General features: G+C 50.1%; 7 protein-coding genes across 7 annotated transcripts; 3 read left to right on the forward strand and 4 right to left on the reverse strand.

Moving 5' to 3' along the window:
• The first annotated feature begins 808 nt into the window (after positions 1 to 808).
• Positions 809 to 3,416, forward strand: BKA55DRAFT_219507 (uncharacterized protein). The gene is made up of 2 exons (XM_046185228.1): positions 809 to 1,123; positions 1,289 to 3,416. Exons 1-2 carry the CDS (start codon positions 1,116 to 1,118, stop codon positions 3,300 to 3,302), a joined length of 2,022 nt encoding a protein of 673 aa, XP_046053442.1. The 5' UTR covers positions 809 to 1,115; the 3' UTR covers positions 3,303 to 3,416.
• Positions 3,417 to 4,441: 1,025 nt separating this feature from the next.
• On the reverse strand, positions 4,442 to 7,579 carry BKA55DRAFT_503301 (Dolichyl-phosphate-mannose-protein mannosyltransferase-domain-containing protein; the record flags this gene model as incomplete). The annotated part of the gene is made up of 5 exons (XM_046186998.1): positions 4,442 to 4,981; positions 5,038 to 6,504; positions 6,559 to 6,842; positions 6,902 to 7,191; positions 7,275 to 7,579. The coding sequence occupies 5 exons, from the start codon at positions 7,577 to 7,579 to the stop codon at positions 4,442 to 4,444; spliced, it is 2,886 nt and encodes a 961-aa protein (XP_046053443.1).
• Positions 7,580 to 8,825: 1,246 nt separating this feature from the next.
• BKA55DRAFT_590220 (uncharacterized protein) lies at positions 8,826 to 10,830 on the reverse strand (the record flags this gene model as incomplete). The annotated part of the gene is made up of 4 exons (XM_046195058.1): positions 8,826 to 9,966; positions 10,018 to 10,462; positions 10,629 to 10,663; positions 10,700 to 10,830. 4 exons carry the CDS (start codon positions 10,828 to 10,830, stop codon positions 8,826 to 8,828), a joined length of 1,752 nt encoding a protein of 583 aa, XP_046053444.1.
• A 688-nt stretch (positions 10,831 to 11,518) lies between these two features.
• On the forward strand, positions 11,519 to 13,755 carry BKA55DRAFT_219582 (Pre-mRNA splicing factor PRP21 like protein-domain-containing protein). The gene is made up of 3 exons (XM_046185230.1): positions 11,519 to 12,987; positions 13,041 to 13,499; positions 13,562 to 13,755. The coding sequence occupies exons 1-2, from the start codon at positions 11,694 to 11,696 to the stop codon at positions 13,349 to 13,351; spliced, it is 1,605 nt and encodes a 534-aa protein (XP_046053445.1). The 5' UTR covers positions 11,519 to 11,693; the 3' UTR covers positions 13,352 to 13,499; positions 13,562 to 13,755.
• Positions 13,756 to 14,469: 714 nt separating this feature from the next.
• On the forward strand, positions 14,470 to 15,077 carry BKA55DRAFT_534681 (Phox homologous domain-containing protein; the record flags this gene model as incomplete). Its single annotated transcript, XM_046189614.1, has 3 exons — positions 14,470 to 14,610; positions 14,708 to 15,029; positions 15,073 to 15,077. 3 exons carry the CDS (start codon positions 14,470 to 14,472, stop codon positions 15,075 to 15,077), a joined length of 468 nt encoding a protein of 155 aa, XP_046053446.1.
• Positions 15,078 to 15,692: 615 nt separating this feature from the next.
• Positions 15,693 to 17,848, reverse strand: BKA55DRAFT_219571 (mitochondrial carrier domain-containing protein). The gene is made up of 3 exons (XM_046185229.1): positions 17,236 to 17,848; positions 16,393 to 17,137; positions 15,693 to 16,335 (listed from the first exon to the last, which is right to left on the reverse strand). The coding sequence occupies exons 1-3, from the start codon at positions 17,433 to 17,435 to the stop codon at positions 16,123 to 16,125; spliced, it is 1,158 nt and encodes a 385-aa protein (XP_046053447.1). The 5' UTR covers positions 17,436 to 17,848; the 3' UTR covers positions 15,693 to 16,122.
• A 276-nt stretch (positions 17,849 to 18,124) lies between these two features.
• BKA55DRAFT_590224 (uncharacterized protein) lies at positions 18,125 to 20,208 on the reverse strand (the record flags this gene model as incomplete). The annotated part of the gene is made up of 5 exons (XM_046195059.1): positions 18,125 to 18,147; positions 18,215 to 18,679; positions 18,755 to 19,567; positions 19,629 to 19,742; positions 20,106 to 20,208. 5 exons carry the CDS (start codon positions 20,206 to 20,208, stop codon positions 18,125 to 18,127), a joined length of 1,518 nt encoding a protein of 505 aa, XP_046053448.1.
• Between the last annotated feature and the right edge of the window lie 1,720 nt (positions 20,209 to 21,928).

Raw genomic sequence — 21,928 nt, forward strand, 5'->3', positions numbered from 1 at the left:
TTGGCTATTCCCAACAAGGATTAACTCATCGGCAAGCGCCTGCGATGTGATAGCGTGGCGTCAGCAGACGGTTCGTGGCGCAGGCGGTCCCTCAAAGAGTTTGGTTGGATAAACCAAGGCCTCGACCCCATCGCGTCTCTCCTTCCCTGCTGGATCTCTGCTGTCTGAGTGGTCGGCATCCAAGAGGTACATGCCTTGGGCGTACTGATGCTCCTTCCATCAGCGAGTCGAGATTGGAAGACGAGTGAGGCGAAAAGGAAGGGGAACATGCAAGAAGGCGCGATTCATGATGCGCATGGTCGTTCTTACCAACCTGAAGTGAACCCCTTCTTGCCTTTCCAGTCCCTGGGTATTTTTGAATCAAAATATCTTGGGTTGTTCTATTTTTTGCTTCGTCTGCATCATTATATCGTCAAACGACTTTCCCAAACGACTCCACCTCCCAATTACGATCCGCGACCGATACGATACGACACGACTTCTGGGACTTTGTCGGATTAGGACCCATCTCCATCTCACAAGCTTGCGGAGAACCAGGGACCGCGGCCGCCCGTGCTACACTGCTACCGTACGGTTCAGGTTCAGTACGGACGGTACCATACCATACAATACCCACGTATTCGTACAAACTAGGATCTCTGAGCTCTCTCGCTTTCTCTCTTGTCTTTCTCTTTCTCATTTTACGCTCTTCGTGTCTGCTGCCAGAGCCTGGCAACAGTACTCGAATTAAACAAGCCACAGCATTTCTCGACCCTATCAATCATCGGCTTCTCAGAGCTTGTGGAACGTGGCTCATCTTGTCTCAGGCCCCGAGGTCTCACAGTCACTCGCTCGGATCTCTCTCTTATCTCCCGTCCGTCGTCCCCCCATTTGGCACTCACAGCCGTTTACCTGACTGGACTGGCTTGTCGTCACTCGTCGGCTCCGGAGGGTCCGCCCATCTCTCTCCATTCCCTCTCCAAACTCTCTGAGGGATTGACTTTTCCACGTCTGGTCGGTCGCTCAACGGACTTGTCGTCTCATCTTGACCTGTCACGCCAGGTCAGGTCACGTCTTTCTCTCTCCGGGCCGAGAGCACAGGACGTATTCAACTGACACACATACGCCCGATCACAATGGACTCGTACGTTGCCATCTTTTCCATCTTGAATTCTTGACTCAGGATACTTCCGTTCTCCGCACCCGCTTCCACCTTCTATTCTCGTTCCGTCACACATACTCTCCAGCCCGAACTCTATTACCAAACTTAACCACCACATCCTATCGGCTTTGAGCTTACGCGTTGTAGATTTATTCCAATGTCCGCCGCCGCCTCCGGTTGGGGTCAACCACTCGCGACAAAATCGCCAGCGTCTCGGCGGTCATTAGGTCATTTTCGATCTCTCTCCTCAATCGCAGCGACCCCTAGCTATCACCCTCGAACTCCTTCGCTCACTCCCGACCACACCCCGATTAAATCTTCCTCCTCGACACATCTACCGATTGTTTCACCGAACCCACCTGCAGACTTTGGAGATGAGATGAGCACAATACCCGACCCTCGAAGCCGTGCTATGAGCCCGGCCGATGATAGCGGTGTCGCGACTCCCAGTCATCACCCCGATCTAAATGACGAAGTCGCCACCCTCAGCAATAAGCTCATCAACGCTATAAATCACCAAACCATCCTAGACGACTCTTTATCCGCCGCTCGCCACGAACTTGATGCTGCGCGGGAGCGAATTCGCATGCTCGAGACTCAAAATGCCTCACAACGCGAAATGCTGGCTGGTGACGTATGGGTTCGCAAGCACACCGTTGAGGACGAAAAGAAGGTTTGGCAGGCCAAGGTTGCCGCGGAACGTCAAAAGCGACTTGACACAGAAATGGAAAAGAAGAAGATCGAGCAGGAGCTCGAGAATCTTACAGCTGCATTGTTCGAGGAAGCAAACAAGATGGTGATTGCCGCCAAGGAGGAGGCCAAGGCTGACCATGAGGCTCTTCAACGCAAGAATGACCAACTCAAGTCTCAGCTTGCCGATACTGAGAGCATTCTAAAATCTCAACAGGAGCAACTCGTCGAGCTCAAGCACGTTATGGAACATATGGCTTCAGAACGAGGAGATCATAATAACCCTACTGCTCCCTCTTCTCCCGGCTTGACGAAACCTGATACTCGTGATGATCTTCGATCTTCAACTGAGGAGCCTGCTGCTTCACTCTGGAGCGCTTCCGTCGAGCCTGCTCACCCGACAAGCTTCTCGCATCTTCTCCAACCCGTTCTGCGAACCGATTTGTCGTCATATGATGATTTTCTTATCCTCGCACGAACTTCTCGAAACCGCCCTGGCAGCCGCGTTTCTTCAGGTTCAGTAGGTGCTCTGAATGCTCTAACTGGCTTTGGACTTGGTGGCTCGATATCAAGCGCTCATCCCTCCAACGCCTCAACTACCTCACTTGGCACACCTATTGCTGGGGCTGGAAGTGCACCTCAGTCTCCAAACACCCCGGCCTCTACCGTCAGTGCTGCTTCAAACGCATCTGCTACTCCTTTGCCAAGCTTGAAGGAGACAAAGTTTTACAAGCGAGTTCTGGCTGAAGATATTGAGCCTACACTTCGTCTGGATATGGCTCCAGGCTTGTCATGGCTGGCTCGTCGATCTGTCATCGCCTCCATCGCTGACGGATCTCTGGTGGTTGAGCCCGTACCAACCACTGGCAGCCTTGTAGCACTGACAAAGCCGCAATTTTACCCATGTGCGCTCTGCGGTGATTCACGCAAGGACCCTCAGTATCTACGAAACCATCGATTCAGAACAAGTGAGACCGATTCTGCTCAACGGCATCCGTTGTGCAAGTACTGCCTGACTCGCGTACGGTCAACTTGTGACTTCTTGGGCTTCTTGCGTATGGTTAAGGATGGTCACTGGCGAGCGGACAATGAGGATCATGAGAAGGCTGCCTGGGAGGAGAGTGTGCGACTCAGGGAGCAGATGTTCTGGTCTCGCATTGGTGGTGGTGTCATTCCGTGCATCCCAGCGCCCCTCTCTGTTGATATGGAAAAGAGTCCGCGTAACAGCCATGACGGCAGTGTAAGGTCTGACCACCTCGAAGTTCCTGGCTTTCAAACACCACCGATGACGATAGAACGGACACGAAGCGATACAAGCAAGAGTGGCCCGATCGAAGAGCCACACACGCCTCCTATGCAAACTGATGGAGCAAGGAGTGTGCGCAGCTCCGTCCAGTCTCTTGATGTGAAGAGCAATTCTGGTTCGGAGGAAACGAAGCGACTATCTATCACAATCCCGACTACGGATTAAGAACTTAACATCCTTCAAAGCCCGCTGGAAGTCGATGATATCGACGCCACTGGACTTTGTGTACGACTATGTATACTATTTTGGGCTACAGGATCGCACGCATTGTTTTGGATTGCGCCCTTTCGGTGCTACTACTCTATGCGCTGGGGGAATCAATTATTATGAGCTCAGGGGGTGGTGATTGGCCCCTAATATTTCCTTTTTGAACGAATATGGTACGGAAATTGGATGGAAGGATGGATGGAAGCAAGCAATCATTTGGTCGTTTATGGACTGCGTGCGTACTTCTCAGATGGGATTTCATTGCTGGCGTTTGATGGAAATATGCGCATCATTCATTCCGGGTGGCGCAACGACATAGGAAATGGGCTTTTCTTTTTTGGAATGACGTACTTGTCCTTTGCTTTTTCTTGTTATCCCGAGCGTTCATGATTGGGTTGCTGATATTGTGCAACAAGAGCGCACAATACGCAGGCATGCATTGGCATTCTTACACAATAGATTACTCAAGGCCGTCAAGCATGCCCTCTGACGCTGCCATTAGTTGTAGTAGTAATAGATATGATACCAACTACAACAGACTTGTCCTTTGTGACACTCCCAGGTTTTCAACTTAACCTCTCAGGTTAATGTTCGCTCAACCAGCTTCTTGAAGCGTGCACCAATGATGTTGTGTCAGGAATATTACGGTCATCTTGCTGTTTCGTGGTCTCATTCTTCTCAACAAATTGGACAACACTCAAACTTGAACATGAAAATGTATTATCTGATAAATGTGTACATCGCTGCCAATCGCACCAATGTCACAATCTTACCCTCGATATAAGCCAACAAATGAGAGTACGTCATTGCTAGACGTTCTGGTTCTGGTTCTGGTTCCGCGTAACCTCGTCTCCTCCTTCTTTTTAGATGTTTTCTATAATATCTCACTTTCAGAACAAGACATCGCTTTCTCCTTTCCAGCCTGCTAATATCAGACCATCAGGGATTTTCCCATCCTCCCTCCATAAGTCGTAAGTGATAGAGTACATGATATTACATGAATTGTGGCGAGATTTGAATGAGGTCGGTTGTAGAGTAAAGGAAGGGTTATTAGTGACCTGGAAATGCTGCTGAGCGAGACGGAGGCCTAGGACACTCTACAGCTCTTCCTTAACGGTGGCATCCTGCTGGTTCTCACTGGCAGGCTTAGCCTTGGCCTCTTCAGCCTCCTTCTCACCGTCCTTGCTGGCAGCCACATCCTGAGGAGCGGCGGCACCTTCATCCTTACTCTGAACAGTCTCGCTGTTGACACCCTCGACATCGGGGTGAGGAGGAGCAACACCAGCGAGGTTCTGGTCCCAGCCCTCAGCAGGCTCTTGAACTTCGTTGCCCTGCTCATCAACAACGCGTGTCTTGGTCTCGTACTTGGTCTTGAACTCAACCTTGCCCTCAAGAGCCTTGACCTCCTCAGGGTCGAGAAGGTTACCATCCTGGTCACGGTACTCGACCTTCTCCTCCTTGGCAACGACTCTGTGCTCAACCTGGGCCTGATCAGGAGCAGGAGGAGCTCCAGAGATGACAGCCTCTTCCTGCTTCTGGGGGACAGGGGCCTCCTGCTTGGGCTCAACGCCCTTGGCTGCTGAGGTGGTAGGGACTACAGACGAGCTAATGGAGGGGACCTCGCTGTACTTGTCATACTGTGAATGATGTCAGCCAAGGTTCATATCTTCTCAGTGTTCGCCATGAAACTCACGCTATCATAAAAGGTGTTGCAGTCAAAGTCCCAACTGTTGAAAAGCTTCATGCGCTTGCAGTCGGCCTTGGTCCAAGGGCTTCCGTAGGCCAGAGGAGAGTAGAGCATGAAGACAGCGGTCGACAGGACAAGGAACGAGACAGTAGCAATGCGGTTGATCAAAGCGGTATCCCGGGCGCCAGCTCCAGGGATGCGGGCAGTGGCGTAGTCAAAGACCTGGCACAAAGCAATGATCGCAAAGTAGAGAGCAGGGAAATAGTGATGGAGGAAAAGTTGACGCTTCATCAGGTAGAAGGGGAAGTAATGCAAAGCCCAGCCGAGAACTGAAGTACCAATCTCGTAGTCGAATCGCTTGAAAGTGGTGTTGGAGTAATCGTTGCAGCTGCGCTGCCAGCGGAGAACAGCAATGGCCTTGAAGACGACCCAGATGGCGACGGCAACGCTGGAAGACCACCAGATGATGGGGTTTCCGAGGAGGTAAACCTGCTTATGCTGGCGACCCCAGAAGTTGATACCACGGCGGAGAATGGGCCACGACTCGGGGCGAGAATCCCAGGCGTGAGAGTCAGTGAGACCGGCGTTTGTTCGCCACATAACCTTCTGAAGCTCCCAGAACTTGCCAAAGAAACCAGGATTGCGATAGTTGACCTTCTCGACATCGCCTTGCAACTGGGGGTGAGAGTTGCCCTCGATATACCACAGACTGTTGGGAAGAGTTCCACCTCGGGCACATGTAACCTCCTGTTGTTCAGAGGCCCAATCGGGGAGCTTGACCTTGTGGGAGAACAGAACACAGCCAGTCATGACGTGAACAAGGCGGAACTTAGACTCAATGGTACGGAGACGTTCCTTTGCGACAGATCCATATGTCTTCTTCTTCACAATCTCGACACGGAAGAAATCATTGGCATCTCCTTCAAATCCTTCGTAACCGTAGGCAGAAACCTCGTTTTGCCAGTCAGCCTCAGTGATAGGGGGGCGAACATCATGAGAGTGAAGGCGGCGATGAGTGGGACCATGGTAAAGACGAAGGACGGTACCGTCGGTGATGTACTGAGGCTCAGGAAGGGCATCCCAGGCCTTGGTGCCGTTGATAGGCTGGCCATCGATTCCAAGAGGCTGAGTCTGGTTTTCAAGAAGCCACACGTTGTTGTCGTCCTTGTGAGGGTACAGGGTGATCTGTTGCTGCTTGCTACCGGTAGGGTACATGAGAGGATGAGAGTGGAGGTAGCCACCCTGAGTGTTGACATGGCGGATGGTGACACGGCTGCCCATGATGACATCGGCGGGGACATCCTTCATACGCTTGTTGTTGAGGGTGGCCTGGAACTCGGAGCTCATGAAGCCATCACCGTCACCAGGGTTCTTGAGGCAGACGAAGTGAATGGCGAACATGGCCATGTAGAAGGTGAGAGGAATGACGATAAGACAGAAGACACGAGCCATGAAGTGCTTAGTGAAAAGACGCTGTTCATCCGTTAGTAATAATGTTCATCTACCAATACTTGATCGAGTGCTTACCATGGACACGTTCTTGTTGTCACCAAGAAGGACCCAGAGTTGAAGAAGAGTGAGGGAGCCAACCCAAGCAATGGTGAAGAGTCCAACCCACTTGATGCTGACGGTGATACCCAGACCAAGGCCAGTAAGAACAAGCCAGAACCACCAGCTCAGTTGGAAGGCCTTGGAAGGGCCAAGCTCGTGCTGGTTGGTGAAGCAAGAAAAGGCGAGGACGGTGAAAGCGGTCGCGGCGACAAGGGGCGAATCGAGGAGGATGAGACGAGCCTGGGTAAGAAGACCGTTCTCTGCAGATAGTTAGCAACAGTCTCACCAAGTCAGTTAAAGGGCCAAGAGAGATACGAACCGAAAATGATCAGGCCAGCTCCCATGGTAGCAGTCATTGTGCGGCAACCGACAGCCTTCAGAGTGAAGAACATGCAGGGAACCAAGAGAATACCGCAGATAGCAGGGAACATTCGCATCGCAACATAGGGAACACCAGGTTCAATGTAGTCCTTGCCGATCTCCTTGAAGTCGAAGCTTCCGTCGAAACCAGCGAGCCATCCGGTAAGGGCAATAAGCATCTTGGCCAGAGGAGGGTGAACGTCCATGAAGAACTTGCCCTTGATATACTTTGTAGCAAAACCACCGAAACTGTTGATATATGAGTTAGCGCATTGATGGACGACACGGGCATGGAAGCTGCAACAGAGCTTCAGCTGGCTGGGGGGACGCACTGGACCTCGTCGAAGACAACGCTGGTGGGCTGATAGATTTTATACACGCGAACAATGGTAGCAACGAGGATGAGGGCCAGGGCTACCCAGTAGTCGGAGACGGGAAGGAGGAAGACATCGTTGTCCTCAACACCGTCGGACTTGTACGAAGTATTCTTGGTGTTCTTATTCTTGGGCTTGGACTTGGTGGTGACAGCAGTGGTCTGGGGCTGAGGAGGAGGAGCTGCAAAAGGTTGCTGCTTCTCGGTCACAGGCGTCGGGGCCTTGACTGGCGGTTGGGGACTCTTGCCCCTCGTACGAGCCATGGTAATCGAGTATCAATATAGAATTCGAGTCGATTCGATCTCTAGGGGACGTTGTGTCCAAATCGTTCGTTCGAAGTAACGAGAGTTGACGAAGAAGAGCTATAACAGAAACCGGGAGGATCTAGAGATGCCTCATCGATGGCCGATTCTGGGACAAACAGAAAGTGAACAAGAATAGAAAAGGAAGAGAAAAAAGAACCCAAAACTCAATCGCAGACCGCCGTTGTGATACGGGTATCAACGGACGATAGGCGATGTAAGAAAGCCTGGGGGGAAGAATGGATGTTGGGCGATAGTTTGCAAGGAGTAAGAAAATAAAAAGGAACGGGAAGTGGAAAAAAGAGGGATGATGAAGCTTCAGGGGATATTTAGCACCACCTCAGCTAGCAGTTAGTTACCTTAGTTGCCTTATGCGGGCTGAGACTGCAACTATAAATGGTGATGGGTAATTGATGGTTGCAGTACGATACGAGCAGTCGCGTCCAGCGACGTACCCGTTTCCTTCCAGGTCAGGTCCTCTCTCAAAAATTTGTAGCTACAGTGGCCTTTTCGGTTCGTTCCTGTCTCTGACGGTCTGAGCTCTAACTGGACATGTCAGCGTCAGCCCAGTGGATGCTCTCCCTAACATCCCTTTACCCCTGCAGCGAATCAAACCCGGCCCCGGCCGTGAAGATCCCCTGGCGTCCCCGCAGCGCTAGGCTCAGAACAGAGCTTCAGCAGGCGCCATTAGACCTATGAATATCGGCCATTGGCGATAGCTCTTGAGGGTTGCTCGACTGGTTTCAGCTCCCGCAAACGTGTTTGGCATTCGATATCTACAATGGCTTGTCAAGAGGCTTCTGTAAGTGAATCATGACTGCATTGTTTACGACTCCAGGCCTCTCTATCTTATCTCTATATCAGAAACAATACAGTACCTCGAGATATCTGGTAGATGTGGCTACTGCAGCCACACAGGGGCCGGCTCCCTCGAATGTGGCTCCAGCTCCAAACAAAACGACACTAAACATTCAGGTACACGGACAACTTAACCCCTTTTCTGCCCTTGATCTCCAAATTGCTACGTACTACTTGAAACACGCGTTCTAGACCATGAAGCTTTTCCTTCTACGTTATCGTGTCGTGTTTATTACCGTGGGGGTAGGCAATCCAACCAACTAGGTATAGGGTATCTCAATTCGACCTCAGCATATACCGTACTCATAATAACATCATTGACTTTTGTTCAGCCCAACCCCAGACAAAACTATAAGTCATGTCGACCCCGAGATTGCAAATAATCTGCCCATTGTCGAAATCCAGCAATCCAATGCGGAACGCCCTCGGGTTTTGCCAACTCATTCAGTGACGCCCTGCGAGGAGATTCTCGTGTCAACCAATTGTGACCTTGGGCATCCAACACGTCAGCCATTGATGCAGATATGATAGTATGTACCTGTCCATCGACCAAAGAAAACTCTTGAAGGGCCTGCATCGCCTCACTCCATCGCGATAATGCAACCTCGAAATCCGATCTGATATGCGACAGCTTTGCCAAGATGACATATACCCGCAGTCTCTCGTACTTCAGAAGACTAGCCCGTGACTCGATGTCGACGCATATCTTCTCTGCCTCTTCATAGCGTTCCTGAGCGAAGAGAGCCTCCGATAAAGCCAGTTCCAGAAGCGATTTGCCAGTCAAAGGGTCAGGCCGCTCTGTGCGCCGAATGATCTCAGTGCGAAGATAATCTTCACCGGTCATAGGCTCGTCAAGTTCTCTCAAAGCATCGGCTAAATCGCATGTCAGATCTCGAAGATCCTCATCAAAGACGAGCTGACTCGGTTTCTGCGACATTTCGTGTGCTATCCCCAGCAGTCTTAGAGATTCATCGAAATTGCCCTGCAATCGCATAACTCTGCCCAGCAATGAATGTTTACGGAAGCTGAGGACCTCTTCCAGAGGCGATGGAACATCTCCATGGGGATTCCAATCTTCCAATAACTTCTGCGCTGTGGACAAGTCCGCCACCTGGATTGAGTTTAGGGAACGTTGGATGATAGCGACCCCAACCTCACAACGTATGCGTTTATTCACAGCGGCAGCCGGGTCGTTGGATATGAAGTCCTGAAGACTTTCTGTCGCCTCATCCATGTTTCCACTGAGACGTCCCAAGACTGCTTTGGTTTGGCCAATGCAGAGCCGAAGGTGCGTATCTTTCAAACGTCCAGCGGCCAATTCTGCTTGGCCAATTGCAAAATACTTCCACGCCATGTCTGGGAACCGGAAAGCTTCAATGAGTGTGAGCATGAAGTCAGTTCTCGTGGCTGTAGGCAACTCATCGAAACAGTCGTGGAACGCCTCAGCAACATGGTGTAGATGTGGTAAGAATGATTTGACCACAGGTTCTCTTGTGTAGTGTCAGCGGTTCAAGCTCGCTGGATGTCGATTTCAGACTCACGGGAACTCGATGTACTTCCAGGGTATGGCTCTATAGGCCACAATCAAGGTCTGCTGTCGCCAGAACGGGAGTGCATCTGGAGCAAGGCTTCGATGGACTCGCGCTGACATATCTTCATTCAAGTGATACGTCTCATCTGGATATTTGAGCACAGCTGCCAATTGACATAGTTCACGAAAGGCTCGTGTAAGTCTTTGGTCATCTGCTAGTATGTCGACCAACCACGGGACCAGGCCAACATTGGTCGCATCGACAAGCTCAATTTCTCCCTCGATTGTCCATCGTTTTCGAGGTGTTGACCCCCGTGTAAATAGTTCCAGGGGAATTTTCTCGCAGGGTGAAAAGAATGAGAGGAAGACTAATAAGACACTGGCATCTTCAGACCGGGTGGAGCTCTCATCAAACAGAGACTGAGAAGCAGCCTCAAGGGCAGAGTTTCTCCATTCTGTCAACTCCATCGATAATGGCTTATATGAGATTCAAAGCTGCACTGAGGAATTATCTCGGCATCTCATGGAGAAGAGGAGGGATTTATGCGACAGCTGTGTCGACGACGGAGAAGCTTTACACCGAGAGTCGACTCCAGTTTTGCGTGTTTTACTTTTTCCCACTGGAAGAAGCCCTTTGGTATTTAACCAGACCTTGTCTTCAACGAGGCTATTGATAAGACCCCCCGAGAGACTTGACAGGTCTGGACTCTGGATCGCGGTTTTGAATGCCGAATACCGGTGGTGTGTTGAAAGATACTATGCCAGCCTGGGGTTGAAGGTCGGGGAAAACGGCGAATGCTCCGTGGTAGCTGATAAACGTCATTTAGGGTATTGCGGGGTATCCAGATTCAGATGCAGATGCTAACCGATATTGTGCGTGGAGTTGTGGAAGTAATCCGAAGTAACACGATAAGCCAGAGATTGGCATGTCAAGTTGATGGCTTATGTCTCATCATGACCTAAAGCGGTAGCCCTTGAAGGTTTGAGATAGCCACTAAGGTAACTAGCCGTTGAAGAATCTAATTATGGGAGAAACCTGTCACGGATAGGAGCAGATTATATTCAGACCCTTCCTGCAGAAGCGAGTGTCTACTCTCCGGACCGTGCGAGTCACCAATGCTTGTAATTCAGGATATAACCAATTAACATCATGAGATGGTTGGCCAATAGTATCGGCATCTCAATGTTCAATCAAGCCACAGAAGCTCATGTACATTAACTGACTGTTCAAGTGTAGTTCCAGGCAGTTTACACCGGATATAGTATTTGTTAACCTAGCTTATTAAAGACTGAGAGAAGCATAGTATCTTCTCTAACGAAGAAATTGCTGTAATGGACATTGTCATTTCGTAAGTCAAATGAGTGACTGAGACTGTTTAGTACAATGCTCTAGCCCTAGAGTGCCTATCAGATTAGAAAAGGATAGAGAATAGGGGTTCCAGAGCCGTCATTTACTAGAATAGCACAGTTTATTAATTATCATGAAAGCAGAGACTTACAAGCAGGTGAAAATAAAGTTGTCGTCAAAGTCGAGGTGATCGCGGGTAGGAACCTGAAACTCCCCGGAACAATGATTCGCCGATCACAGCTTCGCGTCGCCAGAACACCTCGAAATTTCCAAAGTCGCCTGCCTTCCACCCGCAGCTCCATCAGCCTTTTCCCCTTCCTCAGCGCGTTCTCCTCACAATGGCAGCCGTAACAACCAACGGCGATGCCGCGGCAAATATTCTCGACGATATCAAACCTCCCGCTGGAGTAGTCCTTCCTCCTCGCGAGATCCGAAATGTTCTTGAAAAGACAGCCGGTTACGTAGCGCGAAACGGTGCTGTCTTCGAAGATCGCATTCGCGAAAAGGAGCGATCAAACCCGAAGTTCAGCTTTCTTAACCCTTCCGATGCCTACCATCCCTTCTACGAATGGCGACTCGATGAGGTGAGGAGTGGACGTGGTACAGCGATCGCTGCTGGTCGCGTGGGTGAACCTGCGGCCGAGGCTCCTAAGCCTCAGGGACCCCCGAAGCCTGCCGATTACCAATTCTCCGCGCGAACACCTCGCATCAACCGAAAGGATCTGGATGTGATTCAACTATCGGCTCTCTTTGTAGCCAAGAACGGGCGGCAGTTTATGACACAGTTGGCTCAGCGCGAAGCTGGTAACCCACAATTCGGCTTCCTCATCCCTAACCACACTCTCCACAACTTCTTCCAGCATATTATCGACCAATACACAACATTATTACGTGCAAGCGGTCTCGGCGGAGAAGGCGGAAAGCTTCAAGAAGAGCGCATAAAGGAGCTCGAAGCCAACATCAATGATAAGTTCCTTGTGTTGAACCGCGCCAAGCAACGAGCCGAATATGCCAAATATGTCGAGTCGGAACGACAGAAGAAGGAGGAGGAAGAGGTTAAGGCGAAGGAGGAGTTTGCAATGATCGACTGGGGCGACTTCGTTGTTGTCGAGACCATCACTTTCAATGAGGCCGACGAGCACGCCAACCTTCCACCTCCTACAAACCTGTCCGATCTCCAGTACGCTTCCCTCGAAGACCGCAACAATGCATCCATTAGCGCCAGCCTTCGAATTGAGGAAGCCATGCCCGACGAAGACACCTCCTACAACGCATACCCCAATCAACCCGCCCCCTATCCGATCGCCCCTCAACAGCCAGCCTACCAACCCGCTCAGATGCCTCCTCCTGTGCAGCCATACTCTCCTGCTCCACAAGCGCAACCACAGCAACCGCAGCGATCAACCCAGGAGGAAGAAGAGGAGCGCCGTATACAGGAACGCGCAGAGCAACAAGCACGAAAGCAGCAGGCTACTACTGAAGCACGTGGTGGTGCTCCCCCGATGAAGATCAAGGAGAACTACGTACCTCGTGCCGCACAGAAGGCTGCCAACAGACAGGGTGCGCAGACAGCGCTGTGCCCCAACTGTAAACAGCAGATTCCCATGAATGAGCTCGAGGCTCATATGCGAAGTAAGTGCTCCGTCATAACATTTCATTCAGTCAGAATACTAACATACTTTCAGTTGAACTTCTTGATCCTCGCTGGAAGGAACAGAAGGCTAAGGCGGACACGCGCTATGCATCCTCCAATACGATACATGTCGATGTCGCCAACAACCTCAAGCGACTTGCCAGCCAACGCAGCGACGTTTTCGATCCTGTCACTGGACAGGCCATTTCTGAGGATGAGCTAGCGCGCAGAAAGAAGGCTGCCATCCACAGCTACGATGGCGCCATGGATGCCAAGAGCCAAGCACAGCTGGGCCATATGCAGAATGTTAACGTCGAAGATCAGATCCGCGCTATTCACCAAAAGTTCGCTGACAAGAAGTGAGGAACTCGGTTGATGGGCAGATCGTACCCCCGCTCGGAGACGACGAAGAAAAGAATAGGCCAACCATCAAGGGAGCATGTCGTTCTTGTGTACACGGATCATGTGTAAAACTACATGTCGCGGTAGGCGTTGTAGGTTGAGGCCCAAGGTGAGGCACATCTGGCGTATGGCGTTTCGTTAATCATATGGGCTTATACTTGTTTGATGCAGCTCAGTTTTTGCACGAGAGTTTTGGAGATGCCGATTCGAGAATGTCTGGAGTAGTAGATTGGCTGAGAATTGGGTGAATGGATGGCTGCCAGGAGATGAATGGAAACGTACATCTTCAACTACGGCCGTATCATGTCATGTCGCAAGACAGACAAATAGACGGTTGACCATGCTCATGATGGGCAAATGCTTGAATCAGACGTAAAGATGTCCCGCGTCAATGCAGCTTGGATCGATATATAATGAAGCATTCTAGACTGTTGCTCGAGTGCCATCCGATGCTCTCAAAGAGCACCTCGGACCCCTATTGCTTGAATATATAACAATATCATCAATTCTTCCGCAATATTCAATACTCACAAGCCAAATCAAATGAATTAATGTTGTCTCAGAAATATAGCAGCCACTATATTTAGGTCTTGTCTCTATTTATTGGTTGGATATCTCCGTCTTGACTTGTACGATGCAATGTCGTAACGCTCATGGTTACACAAACAAATCATCAATCAACAGAACGGAGTCCGAGTGACCCGAATCAGGCTTTAATACCCGTTATTCGTTGAACGATTATATCACTGACCAAGGAAATGCAGAAGAGGAAAAGAAAGAAAGAGGTACTTTTGATTATCCTGGTCCTCCACCAATTGCTCAAGTACCCCGCCCTGTCTTGTCCTGTCCCGCACCTCCACTTTCTTCCACTCTCTTCCACTTCCACTTCCACCTCCGACCTCATTCATCTCATGCGACAGCGTTAACTGGAGTGAACATCACTCTCTCCGCTCTACACTACACAACATCACCACCAACCTCACCTCTTCCTTGCGCCAATAGCCGACTACGACCTACAACTTTAGCTCTTTGTATCCGTATCTATCTTAACAACTAAACTCACTATAACATCGCCAAACATGGCGTCCGATCAGGACAACTCCGGCCTCGATGCGCCCGGCTCACAATTCCACCGACCAATCTTGCAATCTATGCCCGATACGCGACAGCAGAGCTTTGACGAGATCTACGGTCCTCCCGAGAACTTTCTAGAGATTGAGGTGCGCTCTCTTCTCCCTCATGCGCCATATCCGCAACCCCATACCGTCAGACGGACAAGAGATACACGCGGGAAATGCTAAAAAGCGCCATATATAGGTCCGCAACCCAAGAACACACGGCATGGGCCGTCACATGTACACAGACTACGAAATCCTCTGCCGCACAAACATCCCCGCCTTCAAGCTCCGCCAGAGCAGCGTCCGTCGTCGATACTCTGACTTCGAGTACTTTCGCGACATTCTCGAGCGCGAGAGCGCCCGCGTCACTATCCCTCCTCTGCCCGGAAAGGTCTTCACCAACCGCTTCAGCGACGATGTTATCGAAGGTCGTCGCGCAGGCCTCGAGAAGTTCCTCAAGATCGTCGTCGGTCATCCCCTCCTGCAGACGGGGAGCAAGGTCCTGGCTGCCTTTGTTCAGGGTGAGTTTGTTGCTATGTCTATCTTTGCTATCATGATGTCTAGGTTGACACAAAATCGCAGACCCTAACTGGGATCGCAACGCTTGGTGACGCCTCCGCCTGATCTGGCCATTCAAAGCCATGTCTTCTTCCCGCTCTCGCTCTCCATCTCCAACTTCAGCTCCGCGCCAACCTCGAAAGCTCCGTAAGCGAAATCCGGCTCTCAACCAGCGAGACGCCCTTCTCGACAACATGCCCTCCCCATGACTACATCAGAAACATCAAGGAAACGAAAAGAAACGAAAGGAGAGGGTGGAATTGGCGTTCCTCTTCACGTACATATTATTCCCTTTTTGTTTCATATGGGAAAAGCAAACTTTGGTCCAGTCATTATGTTTTCAGTCCTCCAAAGCTGTTCTTTCAACTTGCATCCCATCCCACATTCGAAGTTCTGGGACTCCCTTCTCTGGCTTGGGGCGTTGATGGACTGATGGGTTATCTTGTATCCATATGATCTACTCTGAATAACAAGAGTGATTCGACTCATGAGACCCAGACTCTTGAAGTTAAAGCGCACTCTTTAGGACATTAAGGCAAAGTCAGCGAAGTGATTTGATATTTAGTCGTATTGGCTTCTTTTTAGCATTCCATAGAGACAGAGTTCTCTCATCTCCAGAATGCGCACACGCTTATGACGGTACGGTCAATGTGTGATGATATCCAGAAAATAGAGGCGCCTCTCCTATTATACATAATTTCGTACATGACCTTTATGTGAGCATGAGCATGAGCATAACCATGAGTGCAGGTGTTTTACATCTCCCTTCTAAAGATCCATCCACTCGCCAAACGCCGAAAATAAACACGCCTTAACCACGCCATCTCCCCTTTTGTTAGATTCTCGTGATTCTTCCTGTCCCAGCTTCGTTGGAAGACCTTAGGTGTTGTACAGTGATACAAGAGCGAGTAGTGTTTGTAAAGCTTTCAAAGCTTCATAGCGACTCGTGTCGGATAGTGTTACATGATATCGATGAGCGGATATCAGTTCCAGGTATGGCCCTAGTACTCGATCGCTTTGTGTCGATTCGGTGCGTTACTCATTTGTCTCCATGATTTACGCGGGTGTGTGGAACAGCCGGAGGATGCCTTCATACATAGCAAACATGATGGCGGCGCTGGGAACTGTTCGCATCAAGTGAGGAGTCAGACCGCCATATAGACCCATGACACCCTCTTCAAGCCAGACAAGCTTAAAGCATTGAACAAGGCCGGTATACTTGGGCAGTCCATTCTCCATAGGCGCTTGTCGCAGTCGTGTTCGGGCGACCTATTTCACCATCGTTAGTATCCCGTTAAGATCCAATGTCCCAAACTGATGACGTACCTCATGGGGATAGGCGATAACGGCAGCGACCAGCTTGGCGCTTCCAGCAGCGAAACCCTTTCCAGTCCAGTCGACAGTGTTATCCCACCAAGTAAGCTCACGACCACTGCGAACAATCTTGTTGTGTCTGCGAGCTAGGGATGCCTTCATTTGCTCGTAGAGCATCCATTGCATCGTTGACTCCACCACGCCGAGGTAACTAGCGCTCATGCCACGGTAGAGACTGCGGATGCCTTCGTCCCGGATGATTTGACGTATACAGTCGTAGCTGTTGCGATATTTGCGCATTTGCGCACTGCCAGCTGCAACATTCTTATCCAGCTGTAGACGAGTCTTGATCATCCAAATAGGGTTTGTAGCCGTTGAGGTGATGACACCGGCTGCTACACCAGCCGATAGATGGACCCAAGGAGCTTCTACGCCGTTGTTGAAATGCTCAGATATTAAGCGCTTTCCATTGCCGTAGACATAAAAGTTGATGGATCGAGCTGGTACAACTCCAACTGAGGTGGGGCCAAGACCCTTGAAGAGTGCTCGCCAACCCTCATTCCTGTAGACTGAGCCAAGAATCTGAAGTGTGTCGTTGAGGTGATATAAAGCGGCTCGGGCAGGGTTTAGTCGGCCAATGACTTGGGCTTGAGCTTCGCGCTGAGCTCGGATCTGGGCCTGGTAAAAGTCGGATTGCAATCGGGTCTTTAGCACATCGAGGGGAGCTGTAACAGCAGCGGCAGTCATTCCTCCAACACTATAGATCACAATCAAGTTAGTCTCGTAGTTCCCCGCAAATTAGTCTTACGATAAGTCGTCGCAAGCCAGTTGGGGATCGCATAGAGGTTCACCTACCCGCCAGCAAACATGTGAACCCATGATTTAGCAAAGGGCAATGCCTTGACATTGCCCTGGATGGGGGTATCATCGGGAAGTACATCGCCAGTCTCCCGGGACTGGATGAGCGCCGAGTGATCGATTGGTACATGGGAATGATGGAATGGTTTCTCGTCGTGGCTCGACATGATGTGCGATGTAGGCTGATGGTGTGACATGGTGAGGCGGAGCTGTCAAGTGTAAAGTAAGAGGGGGCTCTTGATCTTCGTCAATGTTGGTTGTTCTGTTGCCTTTACTAGTTCCTTTAGTCGATTCGTCGTTAAATTTCGACTTTGCGCGGGACCGTCGGGGGACAAGAGCGACCTGCAGTGCAGCTTGTCGATGCCGTATAATTAAGAGGGCAGGTGTAGTGCGATCATCAATGAGTGATAGACAAGGGCCCAGTCGCCAAGTAGTGATGAAGAAGAGGAATCGCCTCTGGTGATTGAGAAAGATGGAGAATCTTTTCATGAATCAGCGAAGCAGTAGCAGTGGCAGTGGCAGTAGCGGTAGAGTAGGTCATTGGTGCCTTATCTAATCGCCTCCTGCCAAAACTTTTTTTCTATGACTGCCACTGGATGAATGAGATGCGTCTCGATCCGCAAAGTGGCGCTGGCGGGTCTTCAAGATACGTATTTATTCGACAGCAAGTGCCTTATATGTGGGTCTGAGGCTACATAAAGGCGATTAAAGCCAAGATAAAAAAACACCAAACACAAACAATGGCAATGCTTGAATGCGATGAGATGATTAAACAAGATTTTAAATGTCTTTATATTCATTATACTCATAAAACGTTGACTTCTTCCCGCACACTCTCTTCCTTGTCATCTCATCTCCGTGCGTTGACTCTGACAAGTCGGTACTTTCATGCGTAAAACGCCAGCGGGGCTATTCTGACTGATGCAGTATCAGCTTGTTGAAGGATTCAACGAACCATCACTGCCCCTATACGTACTGTTCGAAGGTGTTGCCAGCGAACTCGCCAACCCCGTGGCGTTTGCTCCAGGTGCTAAGGTTTCGACCGAATGGTTGCTGTGATCCGACCTGGCTGATTGCCCCATTCCAAAAGGGAGTCGATGTCGTTCTGCACTCAGATCGAATCGATGCATTGACGCAGTCGACGGCTCCATTGTACTGGGAAGATGTCCGTTGTCCCGACTAGGAGGCCTCGAGCCCTCATCCGTACCGTATGTTCCTGGTGTTCTATCCCCCGACGTCCTGCCTGCTTCCTGCCGCTCTCCAAGTCGACTTGAACGTCCGTCTTTAGGTTCTAAAGTGTCAGGACCTCGTCCACTGTCTGATTGCCCATCAACATCCATTTCATCCCTGAGACCCATGTCTCGCTTAAGTTGCCGGAACTCGTCATCTGTGACTGTTTTCCAGCTGCATTTTGCATGCTTTTTGGTGCATCCTGAACATGCTGTCAAATGTTTAACACATTCAACCCTTAGTCGCCGACAGCGATCACACGGTGGGTTGATCACATCTCCTTTACCCAGCTGGTCAGTCCTTTGTGTAATAAGGGATCGGAAAGCTGCCTCGCGGCTGTCCATAACAGGCTGCACCGTTGTCTCTGCTGTATGGCCACCATACCTCGGGCCGTGCGCTTGAGAGTGGGTTGTGCTGTGCGATGGAGATGGTTGGCTCAAAGTGGTTATAGGGATTCCTGTAACTGAAGTTGACCGAGATGGTGGTGGTGAAGCTGAAGCTGCGAGAAACTGCTGCAACAAATCTGCATGTAAATCATAACCGGCGCTAAAGTTGGCCGTTCTCTGTGAACTGTTACTGCTGGTGCTGTTAGGGGGTTGGTATCGTGACGGCGGTGTGTCCTGTGTGCTCCTGCGTCGACGAATATCCTGCTTCCTCTGCCCTAGCCGATGGTTGAGAATACGGGCTCTTGCCGCCACTTCGTCAGCCTTCTTGTATAGAATTGATGTTCTTTGTTCGAGAATATCCAATGTCGCTAGCTCTGCCGTCTCATCCTCTTCAAGGGGGTGATCAAGGGGGAAACGATCTAAAGCGCCAGACCATACCAAACGCCAATCGTCCTCCATAATCTCCACCTGTGAGCCTTTGAGAACAAACTGACAACATCGGGAGCCATCCGCTTTTTGAACGAGTGTAAAATCCTTGGGGTTTGATCTCGCAAAATTGACAACATCCAGCCAGCTTATGGGGTTGGAGAATGGCTGAAGTGGTGTCGTCTTGATTGGTCCATCGAAAAACTTCTCAATGCCTCTCAAGAGTCTTGGGCCGGTAAGTTTAGCCCCAAGACTTGCGGCAAGACTCTCATGCCTGTCTAACACGCCTGATGCATGTCAGTAAATGGATTTACATTAAAGGTTCAACAATTCTCTTGGCATCCTTACTCTCATATTCACCAATCAGACCGATAATGTCGGCAAATGTGTCTGCGTCACCTTGTACGAGGCTCAAATGTGATGCATTTGATCTCGGGAGATAGTGGATATAACCGGGAACGCCTTTGAGGTTGGGTTAGCATATCCTCCAAGCGAACAAGCCGTGCCAGCGCACCAAGACAGAAAGCCGGATACAAAAGCAACAAGCATGTGCGTCCCTGGAGGAGTCGAGCTAAACGCTACGTCCGGCGAGGGGTCAAACCAAGACCATCGGCTTTTCAAGTACCGTCTCGTTTGCGCGTGCCATCAGGCGACGACATGCATTGAAGAATGTAGGAGACACGAGGACACATGCAAGTGTGCTATGACAACGAGATCAAGGCAAACAAGACAGTCTCGTATGTGGTGCTACAAATGAAACGTCTCAGGATTTGAGGCGACACAATATGGTGCAGCCTTTGACGGCTGTTGACATACTAGACATACCTTGCTGAAGAGATGTAGGTGCGTGCTGAGCGCGACCTTGACCACCGGCATCATCGACATCACGCTTTCGTTTTGCAGGTTCCGAGTCGGAAGTATGGCCCATGATGGGTGATTGATGTGTGTAAATGCGGTATGTTGGTCAAAGGGCCAAGACTGATAGACGAGCTTGGATGCCAGGCCAGCCGTGTGACAGAATGAGGCGCTTACGCTTGACCAACAAACGTCCTAGCCGAGATTGAACCCTGAAATGCTCTGTGAAGCGGACAGATCTGCCTGGATTGCGTTGAAAAGTGGACAGAATAGGGAGATATCAAAGCTTGTATGAGAGATTTGACGGTAGGACGAATTAGAGTCAGGTGGGTGGCAACGTCGCGAAGGGATTGCGACGGGGTTTTCAGTTGATTGATTGACTGAGAGGAGAGAAGAGAGAGGAGGGACAACAACAGCGGTTATTGGATATTCATGGCGACGGAGTGAAGCCAGAATAAGTTGACGATGAATTGAGAGGATATGTCGATTTTGTAGTATTAGAAAGTCCGTCCCCCCAGATATGCAGGTAAATGGGTGCCAAGAGGAGAACAATTGTTGATTCCCCGTGGAGCAGGCTCAATTTTATTCCAGCACAGAAAATCCCTCGCGCAAAATAACGCACCGAGCTACGACGGGTAACGTTGGAGTCCAAGTGGGTGAAGAGGAGCTTCAAGAGTGAGAAAAAGGGAGATTGAAAGGGTTCAAATATTGGACGGGCTGGGGGAGAAGCACAAGGAAATGCGGAAAAGAGAGCCTTGGAGCAAGAAGAAAGTGCCGGGGAATCGGGACCATGTGGGGGAAAGTGCAGCGGAAGGAGTGCGAGGCCGAATGTAAGAACGGTCGAGTTAATTGGAATGGATATGAATGGAAGGTACGCCAACACCAAAATCTCCGACATATAGCGCCTAAAAAGGACGACGATAGTTGATAATTTCTTTGAGGACGAAAGATTATTGAAAAGTTCAAAGAAAAGAAGTAATGAGGTAGGCCAAGAGGATTTAAAGACAAAGGGCGGTAGAAGCAGCAACCAATTCGAAACTGACAGACACAAATGCCATGGTGATGCCCTATTAATGCATGGCATCAATTGCAACCACTGCCAGCCGCCCAGACGTACAACTAACGGCGGGCGAGCGGGCTCAAGGCCCAATGCTAATGTAGCTTGATTTCCTTTTTTGGACAGTTCATGATGGATATTAAGAGGCCTCCTCCTGATGAGCCAAGTATATGCCAAAAAACAACTCATAGTCATACAATTACTGTCGCATATCAGTCCTGTTAATCTGTACATAGGCGCCTTTATGCATGTCCCAGCGCGGGATCTTTGTATGAGGCTGTGCTGCTGCATATCCTAAGGTAGCTTGCACGGATGGAGGGAGTGATGATTTACAGGCGGTAAACAAGAAAAGAGACAAGCTCAAGCTGCATGGATCTAGTTTCAAGTCAGATGAGTGAGGCAATATCACTGGCGCTGCATCATCCCGCTCAAGCTGAAGGGGATGCTTGCTCGTCGATCTGCTACTACAATTTGCAACGCTGGTCTCCGAGGCACGCGAGCGATATTTCGTGTTCTTGTACTTCCGTCCATTATAGAGGCAGTCCAATAGTATCACGCTCGGTATTGCGGCACTGAAAGTCGGTAAGTGACCATCACTAATCGACAAAGCTCTGCTGCAATTTGTTAGACTTGTTTCTGATGATCAGTGTCTTTCCTGCAGTTGGTGGATGATTACGCGGTGTGAGTTATGATTATCGTATTCACATGAAGAAGTGTTGCTGTATTAACTTCCGAC

The sequence above is a fragment of the Fusarium redolens genome (assembly GCF_020744475.1).
Source record: "Fusarium redolens strain MPI-CAGE-AT-0023 chromosome Unknown BKA55scaffold_3, whole genome shotgun sequence".
NCBI classification, from domain to species: Eukaryota; Fungi; Ascomycota; class Sordariomycetes; order Hypocreales; family Nectriaceae; genus Fusarium; species Fusarium redolens.

Coding starts and splice junctions, on each gene's coding strand:
- BKA55DRAFT_219582 (XM_046185230.1), top strand. CDS start 11,694: ATGGCAGCCGTAACAACCAACGGCGATGCCGCGGCAAATATTCTCGAC. Junction 12,988..13,040: donor GCTCGAGGCTCATATGCGAA/GTAAGTGCTCCG, acceptor ACATACTTTCAG/TTGAACTTCTTGATCCTCGC.
- BKA55DRAFT_219571 (XM_046185229.1), bottom strand. CDS start 17,435: ATGTCACACCATCAGCCTACATCGCACATCATGTCGAGCCACGACGAG. Junction 17,138..17,235: donor GTTCACATGTTTGCTGGCGG/GTAGGTGAACCT, acceptor TGTGATCTATAG/TGTTGGAGGAATGACTGCCG. Junction 16,336..16,392: donor TTATCGCCTATCCCCATGAG/GTACGTCATCAG, acceptor ATGGTGAAATAG/GTCGCCCGAACACGACTGCG.